This window comes from Saimiri boliviensis, chromosome 14 (genome assembly GCF_048565385.1).
Source record: "Saimiri boliviensis isolate mSaiBol1 chromosome 14, mSaiBol1.pri, whole genome shotgun sequence".
In the NCBI taxonomy this organism is placed as follows: Eukaryota; Metazoa; Chordata; class Mammalia; order Primates; family Cebidae; genus Saimiri; species Saimiri boliviensis.
Window position 1 is genome coordinate 45,708,383 of NC_133462.1, and position 26,852 is coordinate 45,735,234.

General features: G+C 62.6%; 2 protein-coding genes across 3 annotated transcripts; one reads left to right on the forward strand and one right to left on the reverse strand.

Moving 5' to 3' along the window:
• Nucleotides 1-1,559: 1,559 nt before the first annotated feature.
• On the forward strand, nucleotides 1,560-10,093 carry PLPPR3 (phospholipid phosphatase related 3). The gene is made up of 8 exons (XM_039466026.2): nucleotides 1,560-1,616; nucleotides 1,896-1,996; nucleotides 7,021-7,206; nucleotides 7,286-7,418; nucleotides 7,528-7,723; nucleotides 7,834-7,891; nucleotides 7,977-8,150; nucleotides 8,693-10,093. Exons 2-8 carry the CDS (start codon nucleotides 1,922-1,924, stop codon nucleotides 10,013-10,015), a joined length of 2,145 nt encoding a protein of 714 aa, XP_039321960.2. The 5' UTR covers nucleotides 1,560-1,616; nucleotides 1,896-1,921; the 3' UTR covers nucleotides 10,016-10,093.
• A 69-nt stretch (nucleotides 10,094-10,162) lies between these two features.
• PTBP1 (polypyrimidine tract binding protein 1) lies at nucleotides 10,163-23,900 on the reverse strand. 2 transcript variants are annotated; one of them, XM_039466027.2, is made up of 15 exons: nucleotides 23,790-23,900; nucleotides 21,844-21,874; nucleotides 17,946-18,021; nucleotides 17,386-17,558; nucleotides 17,159-17,305; nucleotides 16,899-17,069; nucleotides 16,705-16,815; nucleotides 16,460-16,634; nucleotides 16,096-16,173; nucleotides 15,156-15,304; nucleotides 13,875-13,908; nucleotides 13,324-13,416; nucleotides 12,942-13,158; nucleotides 11,801-11,878; nucleotides 10,163-11,732 (listed from the first exon to the last, which is right to left on the reverse strand). In XM_039466027.2, exons 1-15 carry the CDS (start codon nucleotides 23,795-23,797, stop codon nucleotides 11,600-11,602), a joined length of 1,674 nt encoding a protein of 557 aa, XP_039321961.1. In that variant the 5' UTR covers nucleotides 23,798-23,900; the 3' UTR covers nucleotides 10,163-11,599. The 2 variants fall into 2 exon arrangements, with proteins under 2 accessions (XP_039321961.1, XP_039321962.1); XM_039466028.2 differs by lacking the exon at nucleotides 16,096-16,173.
• Between the last annotated feature and the right edge of the window lie 2,952 nt (nucleotides 23,901-26,852).

Sequence of the window (26,852 nt, forward strand, 5' to 3'; positions counted from 1 at the left end):
TTAGCTGGGCATGGTGGCGCATGCCTGTAATCCCAGCTACTCAGGAGGCTGAGGCAGGAGAATTGCCCGAACCCAGGAGGCGAATGTGGCGGTGAGCCAAGATTTCGCCATTGCACTCCAGCCTGGGTAACAAGAATGAAACTCGTCTCAAAAAAAAAAAAAAAAAAAAAAAAGTGTCTCCTGCCTCAGCCTCCCAAGTAGCTGGGACTACAGGTGTGCGCCACCACGCCCCGCTCCTTTTGTTTGTTTAGTAGACAGGGTTTTACCATGTTGTCCAGGCCGCTCTGGAACTCCTGACTTCAGGGGATCATCCTACCTCAGCCTCCCAAACAGCTGGGATTACAGGTATGAGGCACCACACCCAGCCTGGAAGTCACTTTTTTTTTTTTTTTTGAGATGGAGTTTTGCTCTTGTTGCCCAGGCTGGAGTGCAATCAATGGTCCGATCTCGGCTCACTGCAACCTCCGCCTCCCGGGTTCAGGGGTTCCACCGGCCTCAGCATCGTGAGTAGCTGGGATTACAGGCATGTACCACTATGACTGGCTAATTTTTGTATTTTTACGAGAGATGGGGTTTCACCATGTTGGTCAGGCTGGTCTCGAACTCTTGACCTCGTGATCGGTCACCTGGGCCTCCCAAAGTGCTGCGATCACAGGCGTGAGCCTTGGGCCCCCGGCCCAAGAAACGACTTTTTAAAATCCTACGGTTTGGGGCTCAGAGACTTCGGACAGCGACTCAGGTTGCCCAGGCCTCAGTTTCCCCATCCGTGCAACGGGGGTCAACCAGCCCCTAACCCACAGAGCGACGTGTATAGAAGAGGGAATGCCCACAGACAGCAGGCACCGCTGAAGTGTGCGTCCTGGCACGTTGGTCCCGAGGGCCCTGCCCCCAGCCCCGAACCCCCCCGCCCCGCCCCTCATCCCCCCGCCCCCTAGCAACCCCAGCCCCCAGCCCCCCTCCCCGCAGTCCCCCCACCCCCCTCAGCAGCACCCCGCCCCCCAGCCCCCCGCCCCCCCCCGCCCCCCGCATCCTGGCATCCTCGCAATCCCGTCTTGTGCCTCAGGCGACGGCTGCCAGGCGGAAGGTGGACCCCGGGGCGCGGAGGGGGCGAAGGTGAGTGCGGGGGGCGGGAAGGAGGGGGGCCAGGAGACCGTGGGGACCCCCCGCCCCGCGCCGCAAACCGCAGCCCCCAGCTCTTTTGTCTCCGCCGGCCCCGGGCGCCCCGGGAGCCGCGCCATGGAAACGCGGGGAGCGGCGGGCGGGGCGCGGGGCGGGGGGTTCGGAGCCCGCGAGAGTCCGTGAGAGGCGCAGACACGGGCGGGGACCCCGAATCCGCGGCCGCGCGAGGCCGGGAGGGAGGAGGGGGGGCGGCCCCCGCGGACCCGAGACCCCGAGACCCCGCGGCGGACGGAGACGGGAACTGCCGGCTCTGCGGAGGACGCGCCAGACAAAGAGCCCCCGCCCCTCGCGCGGCGTCTGGGCTGCGGCGGCCGCGGGGGTCCCGGCCGGACCCTCCCCCTCCCCCATACGCCCCTCCCACTTCCCCTCCCCCTCCTGGCCCCGCCCCCGCCCCCGCGGAGGAGGGCGCGCTTTGTGCTGCGCGCCGGCCGCGCCAGGTGAGGGGCTGCGGGGCGGGGGGCGCGGACTCACCCCTCCACGGCCCCGGATCCCCCCTTCTCCCCGACGCCCCGACACCCACGGCCAGGCCGGCCCCGCCCTCTTCGCCGATCCCGGTCCCGACCCCGCGATCGCCTGCGCGGGGCGCCTGGGCCGGGGCGCGGGGAGGCTGCGCGGACGCCGCCCTCCCCCAGCCTCAGTTTCCCCGGCCGCTCGGCGCCCCCCGCCGCCCGGCCGGCCTCCGCGCCCCCCGCGCCAGCGCCGCCTTCTCCCTCCAGCCCCGGCCTGCGGCGCCCGCGGCACCATGATCCCGACCAAGGAGAAGAACAAGACCCCGAAGGACAGCATGACGCTCCTGCCCTGCTTCTACTTCGTGGAGGTGGGTGGGGGTCCCGCGGGGGGCCGGGGAGGGGCCCCCCTCCGCCGGGGGACCGGAGCCCGCACAGCGGCCCCCGCAGTCGCCTCGGGGCGCGGCAGAACCGGGGTGTCCGGCGGATGGGGGGCGGGGCAGAGGACTTGGGCTCTGCAGGTCGAGTAAGAGTTCCAGAGGCACCCAGGGTGGTCCGGGCCGTGGGCGCCGCGGGCCGAGGCTCGGAGGGGAGCCCTTCTGACCTGGGCGCGGGTCAGAGCTCGGCCGGAGAGGCGGGGGCCTGGGACGGGTGGGGAGGCCGCAGGGGGCGGGGCGGGGTGCAGGGGCGGGGGAATCGGAGCCCCAGGGTCTGAGTTCAAAACCCTGATCTGGCCGGGCGCGGGGGCTCGCGCCTGTAATCCCAGCACTTTGGGAGGCCGAGGCGGGTGGATCACGAGGTCAAGAGATCGAGACCATCCTGGTCAACATGGTGAAACTCCGTCTCCACTAAAAATACAAAAAATTAGCTGGGCATGGTGGCCCGTGCCTGTAATCCCAGCTACTCGGGAGGCTGAGGCAGGAGAATTGCCTGAACCCAGGAGGCGGAGGTTGCAGTGAGCCGAGATCGCGCCATTGCACTCCAGCCTGGGTAACAAGTATGAAGAAAAAAAAAAAATTATTTCTAGGCCAGGCCAGGTGTGATGGTGGTCACCTGTAATCCCAGGTGCTCGGGAGGCTGAGGCAGGAGAATTGCCTGAACCCAGAAGACGGAGGTTGCGGTGAGCCGAGACTGTGTCATTGCACTCCAGCCTGGGCCACCAGAGTAAAGCTCTATCTAAAAAAAAAAAAAAAAAAAAAAAAAAAAAAAAAAAAAATATTGGGCGGGGCTAAAAAAGAAAAAGAAAAAAAAATTTATTTTTAGTAGAGACAGGGTCTTACTATGTTGCCCAGACTAGTCTTGAACTCCCGGGCTCAAGTGATCTTCCTACCTTGGCCTCCCAAAGCACTAGAATTACAGGTGTGAGCCACTGTGCTTCACCTTAATTATTATTACTATTAGTAGTAGTATTTATTTATTTATTTATTTATTAAAGATGGGGTTTCACCAAGTTGGCCAGGCTGGTCTCAAACTCCTGACGTCAGGTGATCTGCCCACCTCAGCCTCCCAAAGTGCTGGGATGACAGGCCTGAGCCAGCCACCATGCCTGGCTAGTATTTATTTATCAAGATGGCATCTTGCTTTCTTGCCCAAGCTGGAGTGCAGTGGCGCAATCTCAGCTCACTTACAACCTCTACCTCCCGGCCTCAAGCCATTCTCCTGCCTCAGCCTCCTGAGTAGCTGGGATTACAGGCGTGCACCACCACGCTGGGCTAATTTTTGTATTTTTAGTAGAGATGGGGTTTCACCACATTGGCCGGGCTGGTCTTGAACTCCCGACCTCAGATGATCCGCCTACCTTGGCCTCGCAAAATGCTGATGTTACAGGTGTGAGCCACCGCACCTGGCCCATGGTTAGCTGTTTTTAAGGCTGCGCCTAGGCCCCACCTCAAACCCTTCCCAGGCGAGATGCTATCTGCCCACTCCAGCAAAATGATGCTGATATTGAGAGTACAGAGAACTAGTGGGTATTTGCAGGGCTGTTTCGTGCCTGGAGGAGTTCTGAGCACTTCCCATGCTGACACTCATCTCCACCCCGAGTCCTTGGAGGCAGCCACCATGTCGTTCCTATTTTACCGCTGGTGAGATGGAGGCACGGGGGTCTGCTGGCTGCCCACAGGTTAAAGTGGACGAGTTTCAAACCAGGTGTCAAGTCCAAACAAACGCTGCTACCCATATTCTGTGTCTGCCCACCTTGTATCTGCATTGCTCAATGAATGCTCACTGGACACAAACTCCTGGCCTCTGTGATCTTCCACCCAACTCCGAAGTTGGCCCGGCGTGGTGGTGCGCGCCTGTAATCCCAGCTACTCCGGAGGCTTAGGCGGGAGAATCGCTTGAGGCCGGGAGGCAGAGGTTGTAGTGAGCTGACATTGTGCCACTGCACTCCAGCTTGGGCGAGAAAGCAAGACTCCATCTCAATCAGTCAATCAATGAACTACTAATAATAGTTAAGGTGAAGCACAGCCACTCACACCTGTAATTCTAGTGCTTTGGGAGGCCAATGCAGGAAGATCACTTGAGGCTGGGAGTTCAAGACTACTCTGGCGGCCGGGCGCGGTGGCTCAAGCCTGTAATCCCAGCACTTTGGGAGGCTGAGGCGGGTGGATCACGAGGTCGAGAGATCGAGACCATCCTGGTCAACATGGTGAAACCCCGTCTCTACTAAAAATACAAAAAATTAGCTGGACATGGTGGCGCGTGCCTGTAATCCCAGCTACTCAGGAGGCTGAGGCAGGAGAATTGCCTGAACCCAGGGGGCGGAGGTTGCGGTGAGCCGAGATCGTGCCATTGCACTCCAGCCTGGGTAACAAGAGCGAAACCCCGTCTCAAAAAAAAAAAAAAAAAAAAAAAAAAAGACTACTCTGGGCAACATAGTAAGACCGTGTCTCTACTAAAAAATTTTTTTTGAGACAGAGTTTTATTCTTTTTTTTTTTTTTTTTTTTGAGACGGAGTTTCGCTCTTGTTACCCAGGCTGGAGTGCAATGGCGCGATCTTGGCTCACCGCAACCTCCGCCTCCTGGGTTCAGGCAATTCTCCTGCCTCAGCCTCCTGAGTAGCTGGGATTACAGGCACGCGCCACCACGCCCAGCTAGTTTTTTGTATTTTTAGTAGAGACGGGGTTTCACCATGTTGACCAGGATGGTCTTGATCTCTCGACCTCGTGATCCACCCGCCTCGGCCTCCCAAAGTGCTGGGATTACAGGCTTGAGCCACTGCGCCCGGCCGAGACAGAGTTTTATTCTTCTCGTCCAGGCTGGAGTGCAATGGCACAATCTTGGCTCACTGCAACTTCCATGAGATGTTCAGTGATGGCTTTTCCCCTCCTGGAGCCCCCAGCCCTGACCTGTGCTGAGGGCCGAGCCCCTGCTGAGATGCCGAAACAAGGCAGGAATTAAGACTGGGGCCATGGGCCAGGTGAGGTGGCTGATGCCTGTAATCCCAGCACTTTGGGAGGCCAAGGCCGGCAGATCGTGAGGTCAGGAGTTTCAGACCAGCCTGGCCAATATGATGAAAACCCGTCTCTACTAAAAATACAAAAATTAGGTGGCAGGTGCCTGTAATCTCAGCTACTTAGGAGGCCAAGACAGAAGAATCACTTGTACCCAGGAGACAGAGGGTGTGGTGAGCCAAGATCTCACCACTGCACTCCAGCCTGGGAGACAGAGCAAAACTCCACCTAAAAAAAAAAAAAAAAAAAAAAAAAAAGTCAGGCGCGGTGGCTCACACCTGTAATCCCAGTACTCTGGGAGGCCGAGGCAGGTGGATCAAATGAGTTCGAGACCAGCCTGACCAACAAGATGAAACCCCATCTCTACTAAAAAAAAAAAGTACAAAAATCAGCTGGGTGTGGTGGCAGGTGCATGTAATCCCTGCTGCTCGGGAGGCTGACAGGAGAATTGCCTGAACCCGGGAGATGGAGATTGCAGTGAGCTGAGATTGGGCCACTGCACTCCAGCCTGGGTGAGGAGGCCAGACTTCATCTCAAAAAAACAAAAACAAAAAAAAAAGACTGAGACCATGGACCAGGCAAGGTGTCTCAGCCTGTAATCCCAGCACTTTGGGAGGCCGAGGCGGGCTGATTACTTGAGTTCAGAAGTTCAAGACCAGCCTGGGCAACATGGTGAAACCTCGTCTCTACTAAAAATACAAAAAATTAGCCGGGTGTGGGAGTGCACGCTTGTAATCCCAGCTACTTGGAAGGCTGAGGGGGGAGGATGGCTTGAACCTGGAGGCAGAGGGTACAGTGAGCTGATACCGTGCCACTGCCCTCTAGGCTCGGAGACAGAATGGGAAAAACAAAAGGACTGAGGCCATGGCTGGGTGCAGTGTTGACGCCTCTAATCCCCGCACTTCAGGAGGCCAAGGCAGGTGTATCACCTGAGCCCAGGAGTTTGAAACCGGCTTGGGCAACATTACGAAACCCGGTCTCTACTAAAAATGCAAAAACCCCAGGAGGCAGAGGCTGCAGTGAGCTGAGGTGGCACCACGGCACTCCAGCCTGGGCAACAGAGCAAGACTCTGTCTCAAAAAAGAAAAAAAAAAAAAAAGGCCGGGCGCGGTGGCTCACTCCTGTAATCCCAGCACTTTGGGAGGCCGAGGCGGGTGGATCACGAGGTCAAGAGATCGAGACCATCCCGGTCAACATGGTGAAACCCCGTTTCTACTAAAAATACAAAACATTAGCTGGGCATGGTGGCGTGTGCCCGTAATCCCAGTTACTCGGGAGGCCAAGGAAGGAGAATTGCCTGAACCCAGGAGGCGGAGGTTGCGGTGAGCCGAGATCTCGCCATTGCACTACAGCCTGGGTAACGAGCGAAACTCCGTCTCAAAAAAAAAAAAAAAAGAAAAAAGAAAAGAAAATGGATGGACAGTTGGGTGGGTGGATAGATGGGTGGGTAAATGGGTGGATGGATGGAAAAAAGGCTGGGTGATGGATGGATATATGGACAGTTGGGTACCACTGGGTGGATGGGTAGATGGGTGGATGGATGGGTGGGTGGATAGATGAGTGGGTACCACTGGGTGGGTGGACGGATGGAAGAATGGCTGGGTGATGGATGGATGTACCGATGGGTGGGTGGGTACATGGATGGGTGCCAGTGGGTGCATGGGTGGAGGATAGGTGGATGATGGGTGGGTAATGAACGGATGGCTACCAGTAAGTGGGCGATGGGTAGGTGAGTGGGTGGATGTTGGGGGCACAGGTGGAGGATGGGTGTGTGGCATGCAGATTGTCGAGTTATGGATGGAGCATCTGGGGACAGATGAATCAATTCATGGCTGAAAGTGGCTGGCAGCGGGTTGGATCTGTGGATGGGCGAGTGAGACCCAGGATGGCCCTGAGTTCACGGAGGGAGCGCAGGGTGAACCTGGCCGGCCTCGTCCCCGCAGCTGCCCATAGTGGCTTCCTCCGTGGTGTCCCTGTACTTCCTGGAGCTCACCGACCTCTTCAAGCCGGCCAAGGTGGGCTTCCAGTGCTACGACCGCGCGCTCTCCATGCCCTACGTGGAGACCAATGAGGAGCTCATCCCGCTGCTGATGCTGCTCAGCCTGGCGTTCGCCGCCCCAGCTGCCTCGGTGAGCGTCCGCGCCGGGCCGGGCTGGCCTGAGGGCCCCGCGGCTGGGAGCCCGCCTGAGCACCCCTCTCTGTCGGCAGATCATGGTGGCCGAGGGCATGCTGTACTGTCTGCAGTCCCGGCTGTGGGGCCACGCCGCGGGGCCCGAGGGCAGCATCAACGCCGGAGGCTGCAACTTTAACTCCTTCCTGCGCCGCACCGTGCGCTTCGTGGGTGAGTGGCCGTCCGGCACCCCGACCCTGAGCCGCGTCCGCGCGCGCGGGGGTGAGGCCGTCCCCGGTCCCCAGCGCCCCCGCCGGGCCCTGAGCCTCCCGCCCCGCAGGGGTCCACGTGTTCGGCCTGTGTGCCACAGCCCTGGTGACGGACGTGATCCAGCTGGCCACGGGCTACCACACCCCGTTCTTCCTGACCGTCTGCAAGCCCAACTACACTCTCCTGGGGACGTCCTGCGAGGTCAACCCCTACATCACCCAGGACATCTGCTCCGGCCACGACACGCACGCCATCCTGTCTGCACGGTGAGCCAGACTCCACCACCATGTCCCCTCCTCCCCGCGAACGTGTAGGGAACAGAGGCGCAGCCCTCCGCAGCCGGGGTCCCCGGGCTCACGCCGCACGCCTCTTGCAGGAAGACCTTCCCGTCGCAGCACGCCACGCTGTCGGCCTTCGCCGCAGTCTACGTGTCGGTGAGTCCGGCCCGCTCCGCGCTGCCCGCGGCCTCTTGCCGGCCCCTGGCGAGCCCCCCGCTGACCGCAGCCCCCATGCCCCCAGATGTACTTCAACTCGGTCATCTCCGACACCACCAAGCTGCTGAAGCCCGTGCTGGTGTTCGCCTTCGCCATCGCCGCAGGCGTGTGCGGGCTCACGCAGATCACGCAGTACCGCAGCCACCCGGTGGACGTGTACGCCGGCTTCCTCATCGGGGCTGGCATCGCGGCCTACCTGGTGAGCGGCAGGGCCTGAGGGGGGCTGGCATGGGCGCCCACGGGGTCTGACGGGAGAGGCTGGCCCAGAGCGTCTGAGAGGGGAGGCTGGTGGGCTGAGGGGGAAGGCATGGGTGCCCATAGGTCTGAGGGGGGAGGCTGGTGGGCTGAGGGGGAAGGCATGGGTGCCCACAGGTCTGAGGGGGGAGGCTGGCCCAGGAAGTCTGAGGTGGGAGGCTGGTGGTCTGACAGGGGAGGCATGGGTGTTCACAGGGTCTGAGGGTGGAGGCATGGGTGCCTAGGGAGTCTGATGGGGTAGGCATCGGTGCCCAGGGGTCTGAGGGTGGAGGCATGGGTGCGAACGTGTCTCACCCTTAGAACGGTGGAGTCAGAAACCCATGGGCTCAGACCTGCCAGATGCGCGGAGTCGCCAATCTTGAGGCAGGGACTGGTCCCAGCCCACCCACAGCCCAAGGCCCCCTCCCCGCCACGGCAGGCCTCACCCTCGGAGGGCAGGAGCCGTGTGAGCCCCAGGCCTCACCCCCAGACCCCTCTCTACGTCAGGCCTGCCACGCGGTGGGCAACTTCCAGGCCCCACCCACGGAGAAGCCGGCGGCCCCGGCCCCGGCCAAGGACGCGCTGCGGGCCCTGACGCAGCGGGGCCACGACTCGGTTTACCAGCAGAACAAGTCCGTGAGCACCGACGAGCTGGGGCCCCCGGGGCGGCTGGACGGCCCGCCCCGGCCCGTGGTCCGCGAGAAGACCTCGCTGGGCAGCCTGAAGCGCGCCAGCGTGGACGTGGACCTGCTGGCGCCGCGCAGCCCCATGGCCAAGGAGAACATGGTGACCTTCAGCCACACGCTGCCCCGGGCCAGCGCGCCCTCGCTCGACGACCCCGCGCGCCGCCACATGACCATCCACGTCCCGCTGGACGCCTCGCGCTCCAAGCAGCTCATCAGCGAGTGGAAGCAGAAGACCCTGGAGGGCCGCGGCCTGGGGCTGCCCGACGACGCCAGCCCCGGGCACCTGCGCGCGCCCGCCGAGCCCATGGCCGAGGAGGAGGAAGAGGAGGAGGAGGAAGAGGAAGAGGAGGAGGAGGAGGAGGAGGGCCCGGCCCCGCCCTCGCTCTACCCCACCGTGCAGGCGCGGCCGGGGTTGGGGCCCCGGGTCATCCTCCCGCCGCGCGCTGGGCCGCCGCCGCTGGTGCACATCCCCGAGGAGGGCGCGCAGGCGGGGCCCGGCCTGTCCCCCAAGAGCGGCGCCGGGGTGCGCGCGAAGTGGCTGGTGATGGCCGAGAAGGGCGGCGCGGCCGCGGCGCAGCCCCGCGTGGCCAACCCTCCGCGGCTGCTGCAGGTGATCGCCATGTCCAAGGCGCCGGGCGCGCCGGGCCCCAAGGCGGCCCCCGAGACGGCGTCGTCGTCCAGCGCCAGCTCCGACTCCTCGCAGTACCGGTCCCCGTCGGACCGCGACTCTGCCAGCATCGTGACCGTCGACGCGCATGCGCCGCACCACCCCGTGGTGCACCTGTCGGCGGCCGGCGCGCCCTGGGAGTGGAAGGCGGCCAAGGCGGAGGCGGACGGCGGCTACGAGCCGGGGGACCCGGCACGCGGCTTCCGCGGGGGGCCCAAGGCCCCGGGCGCGTCCCCCGGCTCTTCGGTCAGCGACGCGGACCCGGAGGAGCAGCGGTTCGGGGCCATGGCCACCGTCAACCTGGCCACTGGCGAGGGGCTGCCCCCGCTGGGCGCGGCCGACGGGGCGCTGGGCGCGGGCAGCCGGGAGTCCACGCTGCGACGCCACGCGGGCGGCCCGGGGCCGGCGGAGCGCGAGACGGAGGCGGAGGCCGAGGGCTACTTCCGCAGGCTGCAGGCGCGCCGCTTCCCCGAGTAGCGCTTCCCGCGTGGCGCGGCGGGGCCGGGTGGGGGGCGGGGGGGCGGCCTCGGGGATCAATAAAGCGGCGGAAACCGAGCTCGGCCTCGCGGTCATTGGGTCCGGAGACGGGGGCGGGCGGGAAAGCAGCGGCGGAGGCGGAAGGTGGATACAGAAGACTTTATTCGGACAGTCCCAGTACAGACGGGCCGGCCCGCCCCACGGCGGACACGGCGACAGGCGGGGGAGGAGCTGGCCGCGAGACGGTCTCCGTGGGTTCTCCGCGCCGCGAGCCCGCGGGACGGCCGCGGAATGTGCGTGGGGTCCCAGCGGCCCCGCGGGCGAGGCCGAGCCTGGAACGGCCGCTAGCAAAATATACATCTGCGTCTCCGTAAAAAACCGCGTCGCCGCCCCTCGCGTCTCACAACAGGTATAAAAAACTATAAATATTTACACCCTCGTTAGCTCTCCGCCGCGGAAAGGGGACCCCGGGAGCCCCCGGGACGGGCGCGCGGGGGCGGGGGAAGAGCACAGCGCAGTCGAGACCGGCGCGCGCCTTCCGGGTCCCAGCGTCAGTGACAGGCAACAAACAGAAACGAGACTTTGGTCCAAAATTGGAAGGAAAAAAAACCCTGAAAAGCTTGAGAGCGAGTTTCCGAGGCGGCTGCAGGTGAAGGCGTGGTGTAAGGCAACCGGAGGCGCCAGAGGCGGGGGCGCGCGCCCCTTCCCTGAAGCTGGGGCGGAGACCGGACCCCGACCCGCCGGGCGCCCCGCCTGCTCTCTGGAAACTGGGTCCCGCCTGTGACTTAATGACAAGGAATAAAATAAAACAGCATACAAGGTAATACCACGAGAAAGTTTAGATTACACTCATACCATTGTATAATCTTACTATAAAAAGTTACTTAAAACTATTTCTTTTGCATATAAATGAAAAAAAGATTAGAATATTTGGTCAACTGGAAATATTGCTAGGCACAGACGTCTGCAACTGCAAAGTATATAATACAGAGATCATGACGAACAGCTCCGCAGCCGAAGGCGGCAGCGGGCACCCTGGGGCAGAGGGAAGGTCCCGTGGGCAGGGTCGCAGGCGCGGGCGGGCAAAATCACATCGCTTGATTAGGGGTTGGGGGTTGGGGTGCAGCAGCCACACAGCCTGCCACACCCCAGGCACGTGATCCTGCAGGAGCCTGCTGGGCCCCCGCCTTCCTCTGAAGTGTGACCCCTGCCCCTTGGGACCCCAGGATACCCAGGGTGGGCGTGTGGCCGCAGGAAGGCAGGTTTTTTTTTTTTTTTTAAGGCACAAGGAAGCCAAGTCGTGGCCGGGGCGCCCACCCGCAGGCCCCATGCCCAACAGGCCCCACCAAGGCACGGCCCAAGGGCTCCCGCTGCCACAGTCACCAAGAGCCTGAGCTGTCACCCGTCACCGCAAGGTTAGCAAGGTGAACTAGATTTAATTTTTTTAAAAACAGGTAAACTGATTTCTCTTTAAAAAAATAAAATCTCTGGTCTGTTAAGGTCACTTCAGCTGCTTTTTAAAGTGGCTTTTCTCTGGAATGATGGAAGTTGTCGCCAGGGGGCCCAGCCGTGGGGGCTCGTGCCCTAGATGGTGGACTTGGAGAAGGAGACCCGCAGGTGGTGGCTCTCCCCGAGGTCGTGGTTGTGCAGGTCGATGAGCGCCTGGACCGCCTCCTCCACGGAGCCCATCTGGATCAGCGCCATCTTGCGGTCCTTCCTGCAAGACAGGGGGTCAGGCCGGCCCAGGGCGGCCCGAGAGCTGGGCAGCGCCAGCCTCATACTCACTGGAAGAACTTGAATCCCTTGACGACACCCCCGTTGCTGGAAAAGAGGACCTTGAGATCTTCCTCGGACACGGAGGGCCTGCGGGAGGAGAGAGGCCTGAGCCCGGGGCTTTCTCCAGGCTCCAGTTCTCAGAGCGGCCAGGAAGGCATGGGGCCTTTTAGGGGCCCAGAAACGGGGCATCAAACCATGTCCACAATGATCTGAAGCAACTTCTAACGAAACCAGACATTGACAGCTTTGCACAAACAGAACCCCAGGTTCCTCCATTATTATTTTTTTGAGGCGGACTCTCACTCATGTCACCTCGCTGGCATGCAGTGGTGCGATCTCAGCTCTCGGGTTCAAGTCATTCCCCTGCCTCAGACTCCCGAGTAGCTAGGACTACAGGCATTCGCCACCACACCTAAGCTTTTGTTTTTAAGGAGACAGGGTTTCACCATGTTGCCCAGGCTGGGTTCACAGCCCTGGCTGAGGAAATCCCACCTTGGCCTCCCAGAATAATGTGATGACAGGTGCTGACCACTCTGGCAGGCCCCGTAACACGTTAAATACGAGAGGGCTTCCTGCGGGTTAAACGGTACTTCTGACAGGCTTCGGGTCAGATGCACCTGAATCTCCTAGTACTTGCATTACCCATTTTTCAGAGACAGGGCCTCGGGTCTTACTTGGTCCCCCAGCCTGAGTGCAGCGGTATAACCACAGCTCACGGCGACCTCTGCCTCCGGAGCTCAAAGTGAACCCTGCCATCTCAGCCTCCCAGATAGGTGGGACCTGAGACTGGCACCACCACTTCTGGCTAATGTCAACCCATCTTTCTTGCAGAGACAGAGGTCTCACGTGACTGCTCAGGTCAGTCCTGAACTCCTGGGCTCAAGCGATGCCCTGCACGGCTCACACAGGGCTGCAAGTGTGCAGGTACGCGTTACCTACTCTCACAGCAGAGTGTCACCTCCCTAAGCCAAAAAGCCCAAACCCCAGGGCTCCAACGATCCTCTCCTTTGCGCATCCCTCTGTTCAGGCTTCAGGCCTTGGAGTCCTCCGTCAAGTTTCGGATGAGAGCCACCCAACGTGCCCTGGAAACCCCGAAGCCCGGGCATCAAGCCGTTAAGGCAGCCGAGCACAGCCCCCGCCCGGCACTCACGGGATGTTGGAGAGGTGCAGGGTGGCCGAGGGCGGGAATATGTTCTGGAAGTTCTTGGAGCCCGGCTTCTTGAAGCGGTGCAGGGGCGAGTTGCCGTAGTCCTTGGTCAGGCCCTGGTCCTCTTGGCCCTCGCGGGGAAGCTGCACATTCTGGTGCTTCGAGAGTGTGATGCGGATCGGCTTCCCGTGCAGCTTGTGCCCATTCAGGTGGCTCATGGCTGGGGGCGGCGGCAGCCACGTGACCCAGAGTCCGAGAGGGAGTGCGGCCCAAGGCCCCCACCCCGCCTCTCGCCCAACTGGGCCGCCCCCACGCCCCCACAGGGCACCCCGCCTCTCACCCAACTGGGCCGCCCCCACCCCCCCACAGGGCACCCCGGCCTCACCCAGCTGGGCCTGGTTGCCGTCCGCCATCTGCACCAGGGCGTTCTCCTTCTTGTTGAACAGGATCTTCACACGCTGCACGTCACCGTAGACGCCTTCAAAAGCCCAGGGACGAGGCCTGAGTCGCCTGCCGCCCGCCCCTCCCGTGTCCCCATCAGCCCCGAGACCCCACGCACCCCCACAAGGCCCGGCTCAGCCCGGCCGGGTTTGCTTTATCGGCCACTGCGGAGCTGCGTCTCGCAGCCACGGGGACCCTAACGGGAGCAGCTCCGTTGAGCAGTCATAGCATCCAGGACAGGCAGGCTGCCAGCGGGTGGCCACGGGAGCATGCCACCGACAGGTCTAGCTCTGAAAAGCATGCAGGGCGATAAACCATGCGTACGTATCTACGGGACCAAGTAAAATACGCAAACCGAAAGCAAACCGTAAAAGGAGCGGATGCCGCGGGGACAGCATCGGGGTGCCAGACCGCAATCTCATAATAGGTCTCAGGGCATAAACATCATCTCAATTAAACGAAAACAAGGTAATAAAAGTGTGAATGATAACATACCGAAAAGAATAAAGAGGCTTTGGGGTGTGACTCTCTTTAGAGACAGCAGAGCAAGGCAGCGGAGGGACAGGGGAGAGGGAGAGGTCAAGGGGGGCGAGTTGCCAATCGTCCACACGAGGAAGACAGTCCCCGCAGGCGTGCAGTGGTTGATGGATGATGAAGTTGTCAGGATGTTAATATTCAAGGGCAGGTTGGTTTCCGGAGAGCAGGGTTTGAGGGGGAATTTTTGGTTTTTTATTTGTTTATGTTTTTGTTTTGTTTCAAGCAACAACAGGAAGCAGAAGTACCGTGCAGTCAGTTGGCAAAGAAATTCCGGATCAGGGCAAGAAAAAAAATTGGGAAAGGGGAAGGGGAGAAAAGAAAAAAAGTAGCAAAAAAACACAGGTCAGTAAATACGTAAGAAAATCAGGTAGTGTTCCATCAGCCACACTCCACACACATTCCAGTTACAGGTTTACCGCGAGGGGCACACGGGCAGAAAAGCACCTTCACTCACACGCGGCGGAGACGGCACTGCTGAGGGGCTCCCCGAAGCCTGACCCCAACCGCGCCCCGGGAAGCCGCATTCGTGCGGGCGCAGCCCCACCCCGGCCGCCTCCGCCGGGCCCCGCAGCAGCACCGTCTCCCGCAGCCGCGGCACCCGAGTCTCTAACGACCATCACGGGCGTGAAGGAGATCGAGGCTGTTAGTGCGCGGCCTTGCCGTGGGTCCTCCGGCTCGGGAGGAACTGGAAGGACAGTGCCGGGCTCGGGGTGACAGGCAGAGGCAGGGAGTGCGCCCCGTGCCCCCGCGAGGGAGGGCCAGGGTGGGCACCGCCTGAGAAAATCGCAGGAGGTGCTAGAACCACAGAGCAGCCCGAAATGCAGATTCCACGGGGGTCCCATCCACCGGGAGTTCCGTATCCTGAGCCTGGTTTCACCCAAACTCTCCCCAAGGGGACTTGAACCCTTCTGACAAGTCCCGGGTAGGTCCGGGAGTTAACGTGACACGTGCACACCCCACACGCTACCCTGCCGCGGCTGTCGGACGTGCACCCCGCTCGGCTCCGAGGCATTTACAACGCCTCGGGGAAACAAACGATTTCCTTCCGCGTGTCATAGAATCGGAAGCGCAAACCAAGATGGTAACGAAGGAAAACGGGAAAACTCAAAGTCATCTTGGGAGAGGTGGTCTCCAGCGCGCCGCAGCAGACGGGCTGCGGGGACGGAGGTGCAGAGACGGCTCCGGGGCCCGAGACCGCGCCCCACACCCCTCGCGCACGCGCGGAGGCGGTCCACGTACCTCCGGGTTGAGGTTGCTGACCAGTAACACGGAATTGCCTGCCCCGGCCAGGCCCGGAATGGCGATCCGGCCCGCCGCCGCAGCCGCCGCCGCCGCTGAGGGGATGGCCAGGGGGGCCAGGGCTCCGTGGACGTTGGGGACAGAGAGACCTGGAACGACAGGACGGGAGATGAGCCGCCGCGCGCCCCTCCACCGCGGAGCGGGACAGGCAAACATTCCCATCCTCATGCACCAGGGAGCCGCGCGGAAGCGGCCCGGGCTCTGGCCCTGCCCCGGGCGCCTGCGGGGTCGCCCGACCCCCGCACAGCCACCAGCTGGCTCCTGCACCAGCGCCCGCCTCTCCTCTCGGCACCGGCCGCGCCGGGCCCGGCTCGGGCTCCTCCGCATGCGCCCACAGCACAAACAAGCTCCGGCTCCGCCAGCACAGACACGGCGGGGCCGCCGCGCATGCGAGCCCATGCCTCCATGCAGACAGGGCCGCGGGGCGCGCGCGCTGCTCCGTCCACGGCCAGCACTCGGCGGCCCGGTCCCGGAAGGGAAGCAGGAGGGCGGCCAGCACACACGTCCCGCCGCCGGTCATGCGCCTCAGCCTCGGGCCGCGCGCTTACCAGGCCACTCAAATTCAACTACTAGGGACACAGCCCTCCAACCACTGGCCGTCCTCGCGCTCGCCCGGAGGTGCTTGAAGGGAACCAGACCACAAAGACTGCGCGGTTAGTGGCTTCCGGCTGGTGCCGTCCCACGCGGGCCTCGGCGGCCCTGTCCTACACTGCCCTGTCCGAGCCTGCTCTGTGGACGTGGCGTCCCCTCTCCCGGGAAGGGCCCCGACCTGGCACTCGAGTGCCCAGTCCGCCCAGGCTGCTGCCGTGGACGCGGAGCTGCCCGGGAAGGTGGTGTGGGCATGCAGTCGCTGGGGAACCAAGACCAAGCGTTTGAATACCTGCTGCTTGAGGAATGGCAAAGGTGGGAGGGAAACCAGCTCCTGCATACGGAGAGGCTGAGATTATACCAGGTGCACCTAGAAATAAATGAGACACTAATCATCGCACCCACCACCTCCACCGCGAGCGGGCCCTGTGCTGCGGGGTGGGCGGCCCCGGCAGAGCCTTCGCGGGCAGATCCGCCGCTCTGGGGGGGCCGGGGTCCCGACGTGGGGGGGCACCGGACCGTGCTGTGCTGGCCGTGCAGAGAACAGCGGGCGCATCTCCCTGGTGCAGGGCCGGGCCCGTGCCGCGGGGGCTCCGCGCTGAGCCACCTCTACAGACCGCTCCACACACCTAGCGCCCCATCGGGCAGCCCCTTACCGAAGGCCGCGGCCATGGTCTGGTCCAGCGAGGGCTGGCTGTCCCCGGAGGGCAGGTCTGGGCGCGTGTAGTCGCGGCTCTTGTCGTTGTTGTACTTGACGTTGAGGCTGGTGAGCTTGGAGAAGTCGATGCGGAGCGTGCAGCAGGCGTTGTAGATGTTCTGCCCGTCCAGAGACTGAGGAGAGGGGCGGCGTGAGCGAGCCACGGCGGGCCAGGGCGGGCACCGTCCCGAGAGCCCCACTCACCAGCTTGGCGTGCTGGGCGCTCACAGGGTCCGCATACTGCAGCAGGGCCTGGAACTGGTTGTTCTTGGTGAAGGTGATGATCTTCAACACCGTGCCGAACTTGGAGAAAATCTGCAGGGGCCAGGGCCACAGCATGAGCTCCAGCCCGGCCCGGCCCACCCCGTGCTGCCCCGACAGTGGCGGGGCCAGCTCACCTGGTGCAGCACATCCAGGGTCACCGGGTAGAAGAGGTTCTCCACGATGATCCTCAGCACAGGGCTCTGCCCAGCCATCACCATCCCCGCGTCCACAGCAGCTGCCGAGGCAGCCAGGGCCAGGTTCCCCGACTGGACCGAGTTCACGGCCTGCAGGGCCGCCTGGGCGCGCTGTGGGAGGCACCGCGTGAGGCCCCGGCCCCCACGGCCCGGCCCGCCCCCGGGGCCCCGGGCTGGTAGGGTCTGCCGCAGCCACGCACCGCCTGGTTGGGAGAGCTGTCGGTCTTCAGCTCCTTGTGATTGGAGAACTGGATGTAGATGGGCTGGCCGCGCAGCACGGGTGTCACGGAGGTGTAGTAGTTGACCATGGTGTTGGCAGCCTCCTCCGTGTTCATCTCGATGAAGGCCTGGGGGGGGACACAGTGAGCGCCGGACGGGCCCTCCTCGTCCTACCTGCCCCACCCATGGTGCCCCAGGGCTCAGGTACCTGGTTTTTCCCCTTTAACATCAGCAGATTGGTGACCTTCCCGAAGGGCAGCCCCAGGGAAATGACCTCCCCTTCGGTGACGTCGATGGGGAGCTTCCGAATGTGGATCACTCTGGAGGGGACGCCGGCACTTCTGCTGTCACCTTTGAACTTCTTGCTGTCATTTCCATTTGCTGAAAACGGGGTGCCGTGAGATGCAGGCACCAACTCGCAGGAGTGACCCCCGCAGAGGTCCCCACTGCCCCCCCAGACCCCTGCCTGCTACACAGCCCGACTCCAAGCCCCAGGAGGCTGTGTGTGAACCAGCAGCACAAGGCCGAAGCCGGCATGGTCAGCTCTCCCGCTCCTTCCTGGCAACACCCCACAGGCCCAAGTGCCAGCCTGGACCACCCAGCGCCTCCCCGGAATCCTCTGCAGCAGAGAACTTCACACCGGACCTGCCGTGGGGACCACAGGCCTCTGCAGTTACAGACGGAAGGGAGAGTCCCAGAACAAGAACGTAACCTTGTTCCCGGGAAGGACACCCACGGGCCTTTCCCTGGGACAAGTCCGGACGTTACCTGCAGACGCTGAGTTGCTGCTCATGATAAACGGTCCGTTGGTGACACAAGTAGAGAAAAGCTCGTCAGATCCCCGCTGCAAGAGAAGGGACGAGGTGAGCCGCACTTCCCACCAGGCCAGACACCCCACACCCCGCCCCAAACCTTCCACAGCAGGGGGCCTCCCAGCGCAGACCCCGGCTGTGTCCAGAAACACCCCCAGCCCAGACACGCCAGCACCCCAGTCCCACAATCCCAAGACATCACTCCTTTCTCCAAATTCCAGAAGCCCTGGGGCACTCAGCATAGGGTGGGGAGGGTCTCAGCTACTGAAAGCACAGAGTACACCACCCCACAGCCAACTCCGCTGTGGACGCGGCCTCACCGAGCTGCTGGCCGCCCTGGGCGCAAGGCCTGGGGCCTCGGCCACCCATCAGGAGGGAGGGGACCCGCTCCATGGAGCCAACCTCCCCAGCAGGAAAAGACAGGCCCCCGCGTGGCAGGATGGGCAGCCGTCCTCATTCCGGGCGGCCTCACAGGAGAACAAAACCACAGTGCCGCCGCCTCTGCTCTCGCAGGAGCTTCTCCTGTTCCAGCCACCTAAGGAAACCCGACCCCCACCTCAGCACACTCAAGGACTAGACACCGCCTCCCCGTGCAGTGATCTGGCATTTTGGCCACAACTGGGGCCGGGGGAGCTCCACCGTGGCCCCGTGACTTCTGACCTGACCATATTCTCTCCAAAATCCATCCGTTCACCTGTCATTTCTAACTGAATCAGCTCCTAAGAAGAATTACGCTAGACTGATCCTAGGCTCAGGAGGGCGGACAGCCCCGCCTGCTGCCAGGACTGAAGACACATTTATTCAAAAAGTGAAACTGGAGCAGACGGTGGTTACGCCCTTAGTTACACAGAAAACAAAGCTCGGGTCTGAGGACCTTGGAGCTCAGGAGGTTAGCCTGCAAAGCCAGCCTGAAGGCAGCGCCCGGGCCCCCCAGAAAAGGGCCATCTCCCAAATCAGGCGCCAGGCCAAGAGCCTGCCCCCACCTGCTGAGGGGCCCGGGGCCACGGCAAAAGGAGGAACCAGTGGCCGTCCTGCCCTGTCCCCAGACAGCCTCAGCTCCACATGCCCCCATACCTGGTCGAGGAAGTGCTCCCAAGATGCCCTCCCCACACGTGCCTCTGGATGGTCTTTTCTTAAGGCTACCTCCCCCCACCATGCTCTGCTCCAGTCCTGCCCTGGCCCCGGCTCGAAAACTCTTGGAAGGAAGGCTCCCCGAGAGCCTGCAGAGCCCCCAGTACCTGCCCAAAGAGGACAGAAAGGACCTGAGGATGAAACCTGTGACTGCTGCCCTGAGCCCCCAGGCCAATCCCATAAGCACCCAAGGGCGACACTCAACAAGCAATGGAGAAGCCAGAGCCGGAACCAGCATCACTCAGGCCTCGCGGGCCCTGCACCCACCCAAATGACGTCCCCCAGGCTTCAGGGTCAAAGAATGAACCGTCACCACTGTCAGGGCAGCTCTGACGTTCCGGCCCGACACAAGCCGAATGCCGAAAACAGACCCTTGAGCCCTCTCCTTGTGTCTGTGAGCACGAGGTGGGGCTGTGTAGTCACAGGAGAAAGGGGTCAGAGCCACCAGAAAACACAGGTGTGCCAGGACCGGGAGGCAGGGTGCACCTGAGATGCAGACACAGCCTCCTCCGCCACCCCCACGGGAAGCCGCTTCTGCCTCTCCTTCCCCTAGCTGAGAGGCTAGGGAAGCCCAGAAGCCCACTGTCTAGGACACCAGGGCTGGTCCTCCTCGAGCTGGATGGTGGCCAGGCGCCCATGCGGTTCCCATTTGCCCACTGCACAGACCTTAAGAAGGGCATCTTGGACCCTGTCTTTCGCTGGAGTGGCAGGCGGGACTGAGCTTTCTGAGCGGATTCTTGGCCGCCTGCCTGAGCCCTAATCTCATTCCCATGGGCCAGTGGCCTGGCATGCATACAACCGTCTGTGGCAAACTCCACGCCCACCTGGGCGCCCTGGCAGAACGGGAGACACACCTGGAAGCTCCACAGGGCAGCAACCAGCAGACAGGAGCTGGGCCGGCGCTGGTGAGGCCCCCACTGCCTTTGCAGCCAGGCCACCAGGCACCCCAGGAGGGTCCCTTCAGGGCACACAGAATGACAGGACTTCCCAGTCTGCAGCTGGGGGCCCGAAGCATGGGCCATGGGCCCTCGGGGTCCTTCCACACTCAACAGGCGCTGGCTCTGTCCTGGGTTGAAGGGCAGCGTGACCAGGTGTGCACTCGGGTCAGCCAAGGCCTCCCTGGTAGTAGTGGGGGTGATCACCTGGGTCTGGACTCAGCCCAGCCCACCTCCCAGGGCCTGCACCCAGCAGGGGCCCTCACCCTGACTTGTGGCAGCCACCCCTTCCTGCACCAGAGCCCAAAGGCCTCCATCCTGTCCAGGCTGGGCTTCAACGTCCCAGCCCAGCCAACGAGCCCCCTAGGAACACAAGGGGAGAGCTCCAGGGCCACTCGAGGGAAGTTGAGAGAAGCTCTGGCTGGAAAGCAGCCCCACAAAGGCAGGGAAGAGGACTGCCTGCAAGCCAGACACATCCAGGGACTGCTTCGAGCGCTTTAGATGAAAGTCCTCTCCCTCCTCCCACACTGAACAAACAGGTTTTATCTGCAGGAAGATCGGGACAGGCAGCGTGTAAAGACAGCAGTCCACTTGGAAAACCGAAACCTGGCCCAGGCACGACCGCTGACTGACCAGAAACCAGCCGGCGGCTGGCTCAGAACACCGCTACCGGGGGCTCACCCTGCAGGACGCTTTCTTGGGGGACAAGCTCCGAAGTTGGGAGCCCCCTCAACCCACAACCAGCAGAATCGTTAACCACCTACCCCAGGCCGAGCCAGGACCACAGGCCCGCCCAAGAACCGCTGATCTCCCCAGGACCTTACTCTCCGGGTCTGACCCCCTGTCCTCACAGGCTTAGCCTTGGCCTCACCTCCATGGGGAAGCAGCACCCCTTCCTTCTGGCCCTGGCTGCAGCACCTCCACTCTCACCCCAAACATCTGATAGTTTGCTGCTGTGCTACCCAGACAACATCAAGAGACACTTAATGTCAGCCAAGTGTGGTGGCAGACACCTGTAATCCCAGTACCACAGGAGGCCGAGGCCGAGGCCGAGGCGGGCGGATCAGCTGAAGTCAGAAGTTCTAGACCAGCCTGGCCAACATGGTGAAACCCCATCTTACCAAAAAAAAATATGTATATATATGTATATATATATATATATATACACGCAAAGATTAACCAGGCATGAGGGCGGGGCACCTGTAATCCCAACCTACTCTGGAGATTGAGGCATAAGAATCACTTGAACCCAGGACGTGGAGGTTGCAGTGAGCAGAGACCATGCCACTGCACTGCAGCCTGCATAAAAGAAAGAGAATCCATCCAAAAAAAAAAATACTTAATGTCAAGAGCAACCACTAGACATCTCTCCTAGGCACTTGAACACATTGGGGTCTGCCCAGTCCCCTCTACAGCCAGACAGCTCGTTTCCTATCAAAACCAAGCCTCTCCCTGGCAATCACGAAATGAGAGATCCCACTTAACGGCTCAACTTCAGGCGTTAAGGGGCAGAAGAGGTTCCGAAGCAGGCCTGGGGTAGGCAGAGCCCCTGCCGATGAGGGCAGTAGCTTTCGAGCGGCTCAGATTCTTCGGAGTGACCACCAAATCAAAGCCACCCAAAACTCAGGGCACCCAGAACCCAGGGCTCAAACCCTACCACCCAGCTCCAGATTGCAGGAATGGAAAGGCGCTCTCCAGGCAGCGCAGCAGAGGAGCTGGCAGGGCGGCCCCGGCGTCCGTGCAAGGTCAGAGGGGCATAAGCAAGAAGCGAAGTTGAGAAGTACCTACCTTTGTACCAACTGCTATATCTGGGACAATGCTGTAAAGAGAGAAAAAGGAGACAACGTTAGCCAGGAGGGCCGCTCAGCAGGCAGGAGGGCCGCCAGGGGCCGGCTGTCCCCACAGCTCCCTCTGGCTGCATGAGGCCCCACTACACAAAGCTCAGAAGAGCAGGTAAGCGAACTGCCCACTTGCCTGCAACTTGAAAAAGGGCCACCATTGACTTTTGGCACCCCTCCGCCCAGGCCCCTAGGCCCCAGGTCCCAAGACAAAAACACTTTCTTGGGGCCAGGTGAGGGAGAGGGCTAACGCCAGTAATCCCAGCACTCTGAGGCCACTGCAGGCGGATCACCTGAGGTCGGGAGTTCGAGACCAGCCTCAACACGGAGAAACCCAGTCTCTACCAAAAATCCGGGTGTGGTGGCACACGCCAGTAATCTCGCCATTGAACACTCCAGCCTGGGCACCGAGAGCAAAACTCCGTCTCCAGAAAACACAAAACCACCCCTCTTGGAAGCCCCAAGGGATGCTAGATGACACCTTGCGAACTCAGGGCTATCATGGAAACGCTGGGGAGACGCTGGAGCCTCAGGCCTGGCCCGGAGTTTCCGCCCGGGCGGGGGGGAGAAAACCGGCAGTAAAAATTAACAGACCAGACCAGAACACGGCCCCGGTTACTGATCAACCCGAGCCCCACCCGACCCGACTCTCCCTCCCCAGGACACCCCGCAGGTAAGGTGGAAGGAAGCCGGGCAGCCCGGGGCCCTCCCTTCAGCCCCGGCCGGCTCCTGATCCCACCGAGCTCCCAGCGGCTTCCGTGGGGCCCCTGCACCCCCAGAGGGACCTCAGTGCCTCGGATCGTCGGTCCGGAGGCGCAGCCCCGGGCCTCGAGCCTCCGTCCAGGAGCGTGCGACCCCCAAGCCCGGAGGGCCGGGACCCAACGCGGGGAGCCCCGTCTCGCCGGGGGCAGGACCCACCTGCTCCGACGCGTCCTGAGGAGGCCAGACCCGCTCCAGGGCTGCGCCTCTGCGCCAGGACACCAAGGGCCACCCGCACCCGTCCTCAGCGCGCTTTTAACGGCGACTGGGCCGAAAAAACCCTCCCGGAAGCGCGGGAAAGAGCCGAAGCCTCCATCGCCAGCCTCTCCCGCCCCCCAGTCCCAGGAGAACGCGAAGCAGGACGCGCTCGGCGGGATTCGGGCTCAGGAGGGAGCCCAAGAGCGGGAAGACCCCTCCCCGGGACGGCTCCCGCCGCCCCCTCCTCCCGGCCGCCGCGCGCAGGCGGAGAGTCCCCGGAGCGGCCCCCCGACCCCGAGGCGGAGGACAGAGCCCCGGGCGGCCGCCTTTCCCCCGCCATCGCCAAAACGCCAGGGTCGCAGGGGGGCAGGGCGGGGAGCGCGCAGGCTCCGGCTTCCCCACCGGCAGCCGCCCCAGCCCCGCCCGCGCTTCCGGGGCTGCGCCGAGGGCAGGGGACCGGCGGCGGGAAAGGCGCGCGCGCCCCCGACGACAGCCGCGCACGCGCGCTGAGGTCAGCGAGGACGCGCGTCGGTCGGCGCAGGCGCACGAGGGGCGCGGACGGGAGGCGGGAAGGGCCATCCGGGCGCGCGAGGGCCAGACGGGAAGCGGGAAGAGGGGCGCGCGCCGCCGAGGCGGGGCAAACGCGGAGCGCCGGGGCCGCGCGCGGAGGGGGAGGGGCGCGGGCTGCCGCGTGCGCTCGGGACCGGGCGTGCGGGGGGCGGAAGCGGGCCGGGAGTGAGAAGGGGACGCGGCCAGACCCCCCGGGGAGCCCCCAGCCCGCCCCGCGCCCGCGCCCGCCACGCGGAGGGGGAGGGGAACGCCCGCAGCCCCCTCCTGCCCGGGCGGCGGCGGGATCGGCTCCGGGGAGGCCGGCGCGGCGACCGGGGCAGGGCTGCGGCGCAGAGAGCGCGGCGGGGCGCGGGGCGAAGTGCGACTCACCCGTCCATGGCACACAGAGCAGACCCGCGGGGGACGGAGTGGAGGCGCCGGAATAGCAGGAACCGACCCAACGGCTCCGAGTTATAGACTCACAAAATGGCGGAGACGTCCGCACACGTCCCCCGCGCGCGCTGCCCATTGGCTCCCGCCGCAGCCCAGGGGCGGGGAGAGCCCCGCAAGCCCCCGCCAGCGTCTCCCAATGGCCAGAAGGCCGCTCGGGGGCGGGACCCAGGGAAATCGCAGGTGCCTATTGGGGGAGGCGATCATTCGTCAAGGCCGAAGGCGGAAACGGCCTGTGGAGTCGGGGAAACTCGGAGGAGGTGGGAGCACGTGACGGCGTCTGAGCCAATCAGCGAGCAGTCGTCTGGCGCGTGGCTTTGCGGGAGACGCCATCTTGAGAGTGGGTACGTGGCGAGTCAGGCGGCGGGAAGCGTGTTTGGCCCAGGCTGCCGCCATATTGCAAGTGGGCAGGAGCCATCCGCCTGGGCCTTGAGGGCAGAGGGAGTCGCGTCGCCATCTTGGAGTCGGGCAGGAAACCCGCCGTGCTCCATATTGCTTGTGGGCACGTGGCCAAAAAGTCCGATTCGATCTAAGCGCTGGCGTCTAGGTAATCGCTCGCGTAGGGGAAAACCGCGTCGCGTTCCTGACACGCAAGGGCTGTTTCCATAGTAGCCACGGAGACTGCGGGCACGACATTATCCCGGGTCATCCCGGATCGTCCATTGTTCGTCCTGGAACAGCGAAGCTGGCCTGCGGAGACTGCGAGGCTGAGGCCCGGGCCCCGCACAGTGGGCGGCAGCCCGCCTACAGCTAGGGAAACTGAGGCCCGGACCTCGCACAGTGGGCGGCAGCCCGCCTGCAGCTGGAGAAACTGAGGCCCGGACCTCGCACAGTGGGCGGCAGCCCGCCTGCAGCTGGAGAAACTGAGGCCCGGGTCCCTCACAGTGACTGCTGCCCGCCTACAGCTGGGGAAACTGAGGCCTGGACCTCACACAGTGGGCGGCAGCCCGCCTACAGCTGGGGAAACTGAGGCCTGGACCTTGTACAGTCCGCGGCCAACGGCCTGCAGCTAGGGAAACTGAGACCCAGGCCACACAGTCTGCAGCCTCTCACCTACATCTGGGGGAACTGAGGCCCAGGCCCCATACAGTCCACCACCGCCCAACCTACAGCTGGGGAAACCGACCCTCAACCTTGTACAGTCTGCGGCCGCCTGACCTACAACTGAAGAAACCGAGACTCCGGCCTGACACAGTCCACGGCCACCTGCCTACAGCTGGGGAGACCGAGGCCCCAGCCTCGCACAGTCCGTGGGTGACAACGCACAGCTGGGGAAACTGAGGCCTGGACCTCTTGTACAGTCTGAGGCTGCCTGCCTATGGCTGGAGAAACTGAGGCCCGGGCCCTGCAGGGTCACCAGCAGCAGCCGAGTCCCTCCTCATGGGCCACCATCCCAGCAGCAGAAAATACCCCGAACTAATGTTTCCGGGAGCGCTGATTGCATTAAGAGCGGGGCGAGGGCCGGGCGCGGTGGCTCAAGCCTGTAATCCCAGCACTTTGGGAGGCCGAGGTGGGTGGATCACGAGGTCAAGAGATCGAGACCATCCTGGTCAACATGGTGAAACCCCGTCTCTACTAATGGTGCAAAAAATTAGCTGGGCATGGTGGCACATGCCTGTAATCCCAGCTACTCCGGAGGCTGAGGCAGGAGAATTGCCTGAACCCAGGAGGCGGAGGTTGCGGTGAGCCGAGATCGCGCCATTGCACTCCAGCCTGGGTAACAAGGGTGAAACTCCGTCTCAAAAAAAAAAAAAAGAAAGAAAGAAAAGAGCGGGGCGGAGCTGTGCCAGCAGGTTGGGAGCCCTATGAGTGGGTGACCCCCCGCCCTCCACACCCGGGACCCACACAGAGCTGCGGTTGGAAGCCTCAGGTGGTGGGCATCCAGCTGGAGTAGTTCCCAGCCCGGAGTAGACGGTCCCTAAGTGGAATTATCAGGATTTAGTCCATGCTGAAAAGGGGGTTTTTCATTAGCATCACCTACAGAGGGAGAAGACGGGACATTCTTCTTGTTTCCCCAAACCCAGGCGAGCCCAGCGCCCGGCCTCTCCAGCGTGTTTTCCTCCGGCAGCGCTGCGTGGAGTCAGGCCGGGACCTGGCGTGGGCCCAGTAGCCTTGGAGCCCCGCCGGGCGTCCAGTGCCAGAGGATTCCAGCCGGGATTAGGGGTGGCTGCTGAGTTCCATGGAGGCCCTGCACGTTCAGGTCCTTTGGCCTGAGCCAGCCGGTCAACAGACGCTGGCCAAGAACCGTCTGCAGCCAGGGTCACTCATCAGGAATGTCCCTGTGGATCCGGTCCCTGTGACTCCCATCCTCACACCACCAGGGCCAGCTGCCCCTGTCTGTTCTTGGGGTGCCCGGGATGGACCTCACGCTGAGAGCAGACAGGCAGGGGCCTGGGGCCTGAGTGGCAGCTGACAGTGGGAGAGACCACCAGGTTCCAAGCACTGGTCTAACTCAGTGGAATCATGTTAAAACTCACTTCCGGCCGGGCGCGGTGGCTCAAGCCTGTAATCCCAGCACTTTGGGAGGCCGAGGCGGGTGGATCACGAGGTCGAGAGATCGAGACCATCCTGGTCAACATAGTGAAACCCCATCTCTACTAAAAATACAAAAACTAGCTGGGCGTGGTGGCGCGTGCCTGTAATCCCAGTTACTTAGGAGGCTGAGGCAGGAGAATTGCCTGAGCCCAGGAGGCGGAGGTTGCAGTGAGCTGAGATCGCGCCATTGCACTCCAGCTTGGGTAACAAGAGCGAAACTCCGTCTCAAAAAAAAAAAAAAAAAACTCACTTCCAATCTTGCCCTGCCCAAGGCTCCTGTCTTGCCCAAAGTAAAAGCCGAAAGCCACCCTGCTACCCAGCAAGCCCATGTCACCACTACTGGTCCATTTCCTTTTTCCTTTTTTCTTTTTCTTTTTTTTTTCTTCTTTTTTTTGAGACGGAGTTTCGCTCTTCTTACCCAGGCTGGAGTGCAATGGCGCGATCTAGGCTCACCGCAACCTCCGCCCC

Coding starts and splice junctions, on each gene's coding strand:
- PLPPR3 (XM_039466026.2), top strand. CDS start 1,922: ATGATCCCGACCAAGGAGAAGAACAAGACCCCGAAGGACAGCATGACG. Junction 7,419..7,527: donor CCGCACCGTGCGCTTCGTGG/GTGAGTGGCCGT, acceptor CCCGCCCCGCAG/GGGTCCACGTGTTCGGCCTG. Junction 8,151..8,692: donor CTGGCATCGCGGCCTACCTG/GTGAGCGGCAGG, acceptor TCTCTACGTCAG/GCCTGCCACGCGGTGGGCAA.
- PTBP1 (XM_039466027.2), bottom strand. Junction 17,306..17,385: donor TGTTAAAGGGGAAAAACCAG/GTACCTGAGCCC, acceptor GTCCCCCCCCAG/GCCTTCATCGAGATGAACAC. Junction 16,174..16,459: donor GACCATGGCCGCGGCCTTCG/GTAAGGGGCTGC, acceptor ATTTATTTCTAG/GTGCACCTGGTATAATCTCA.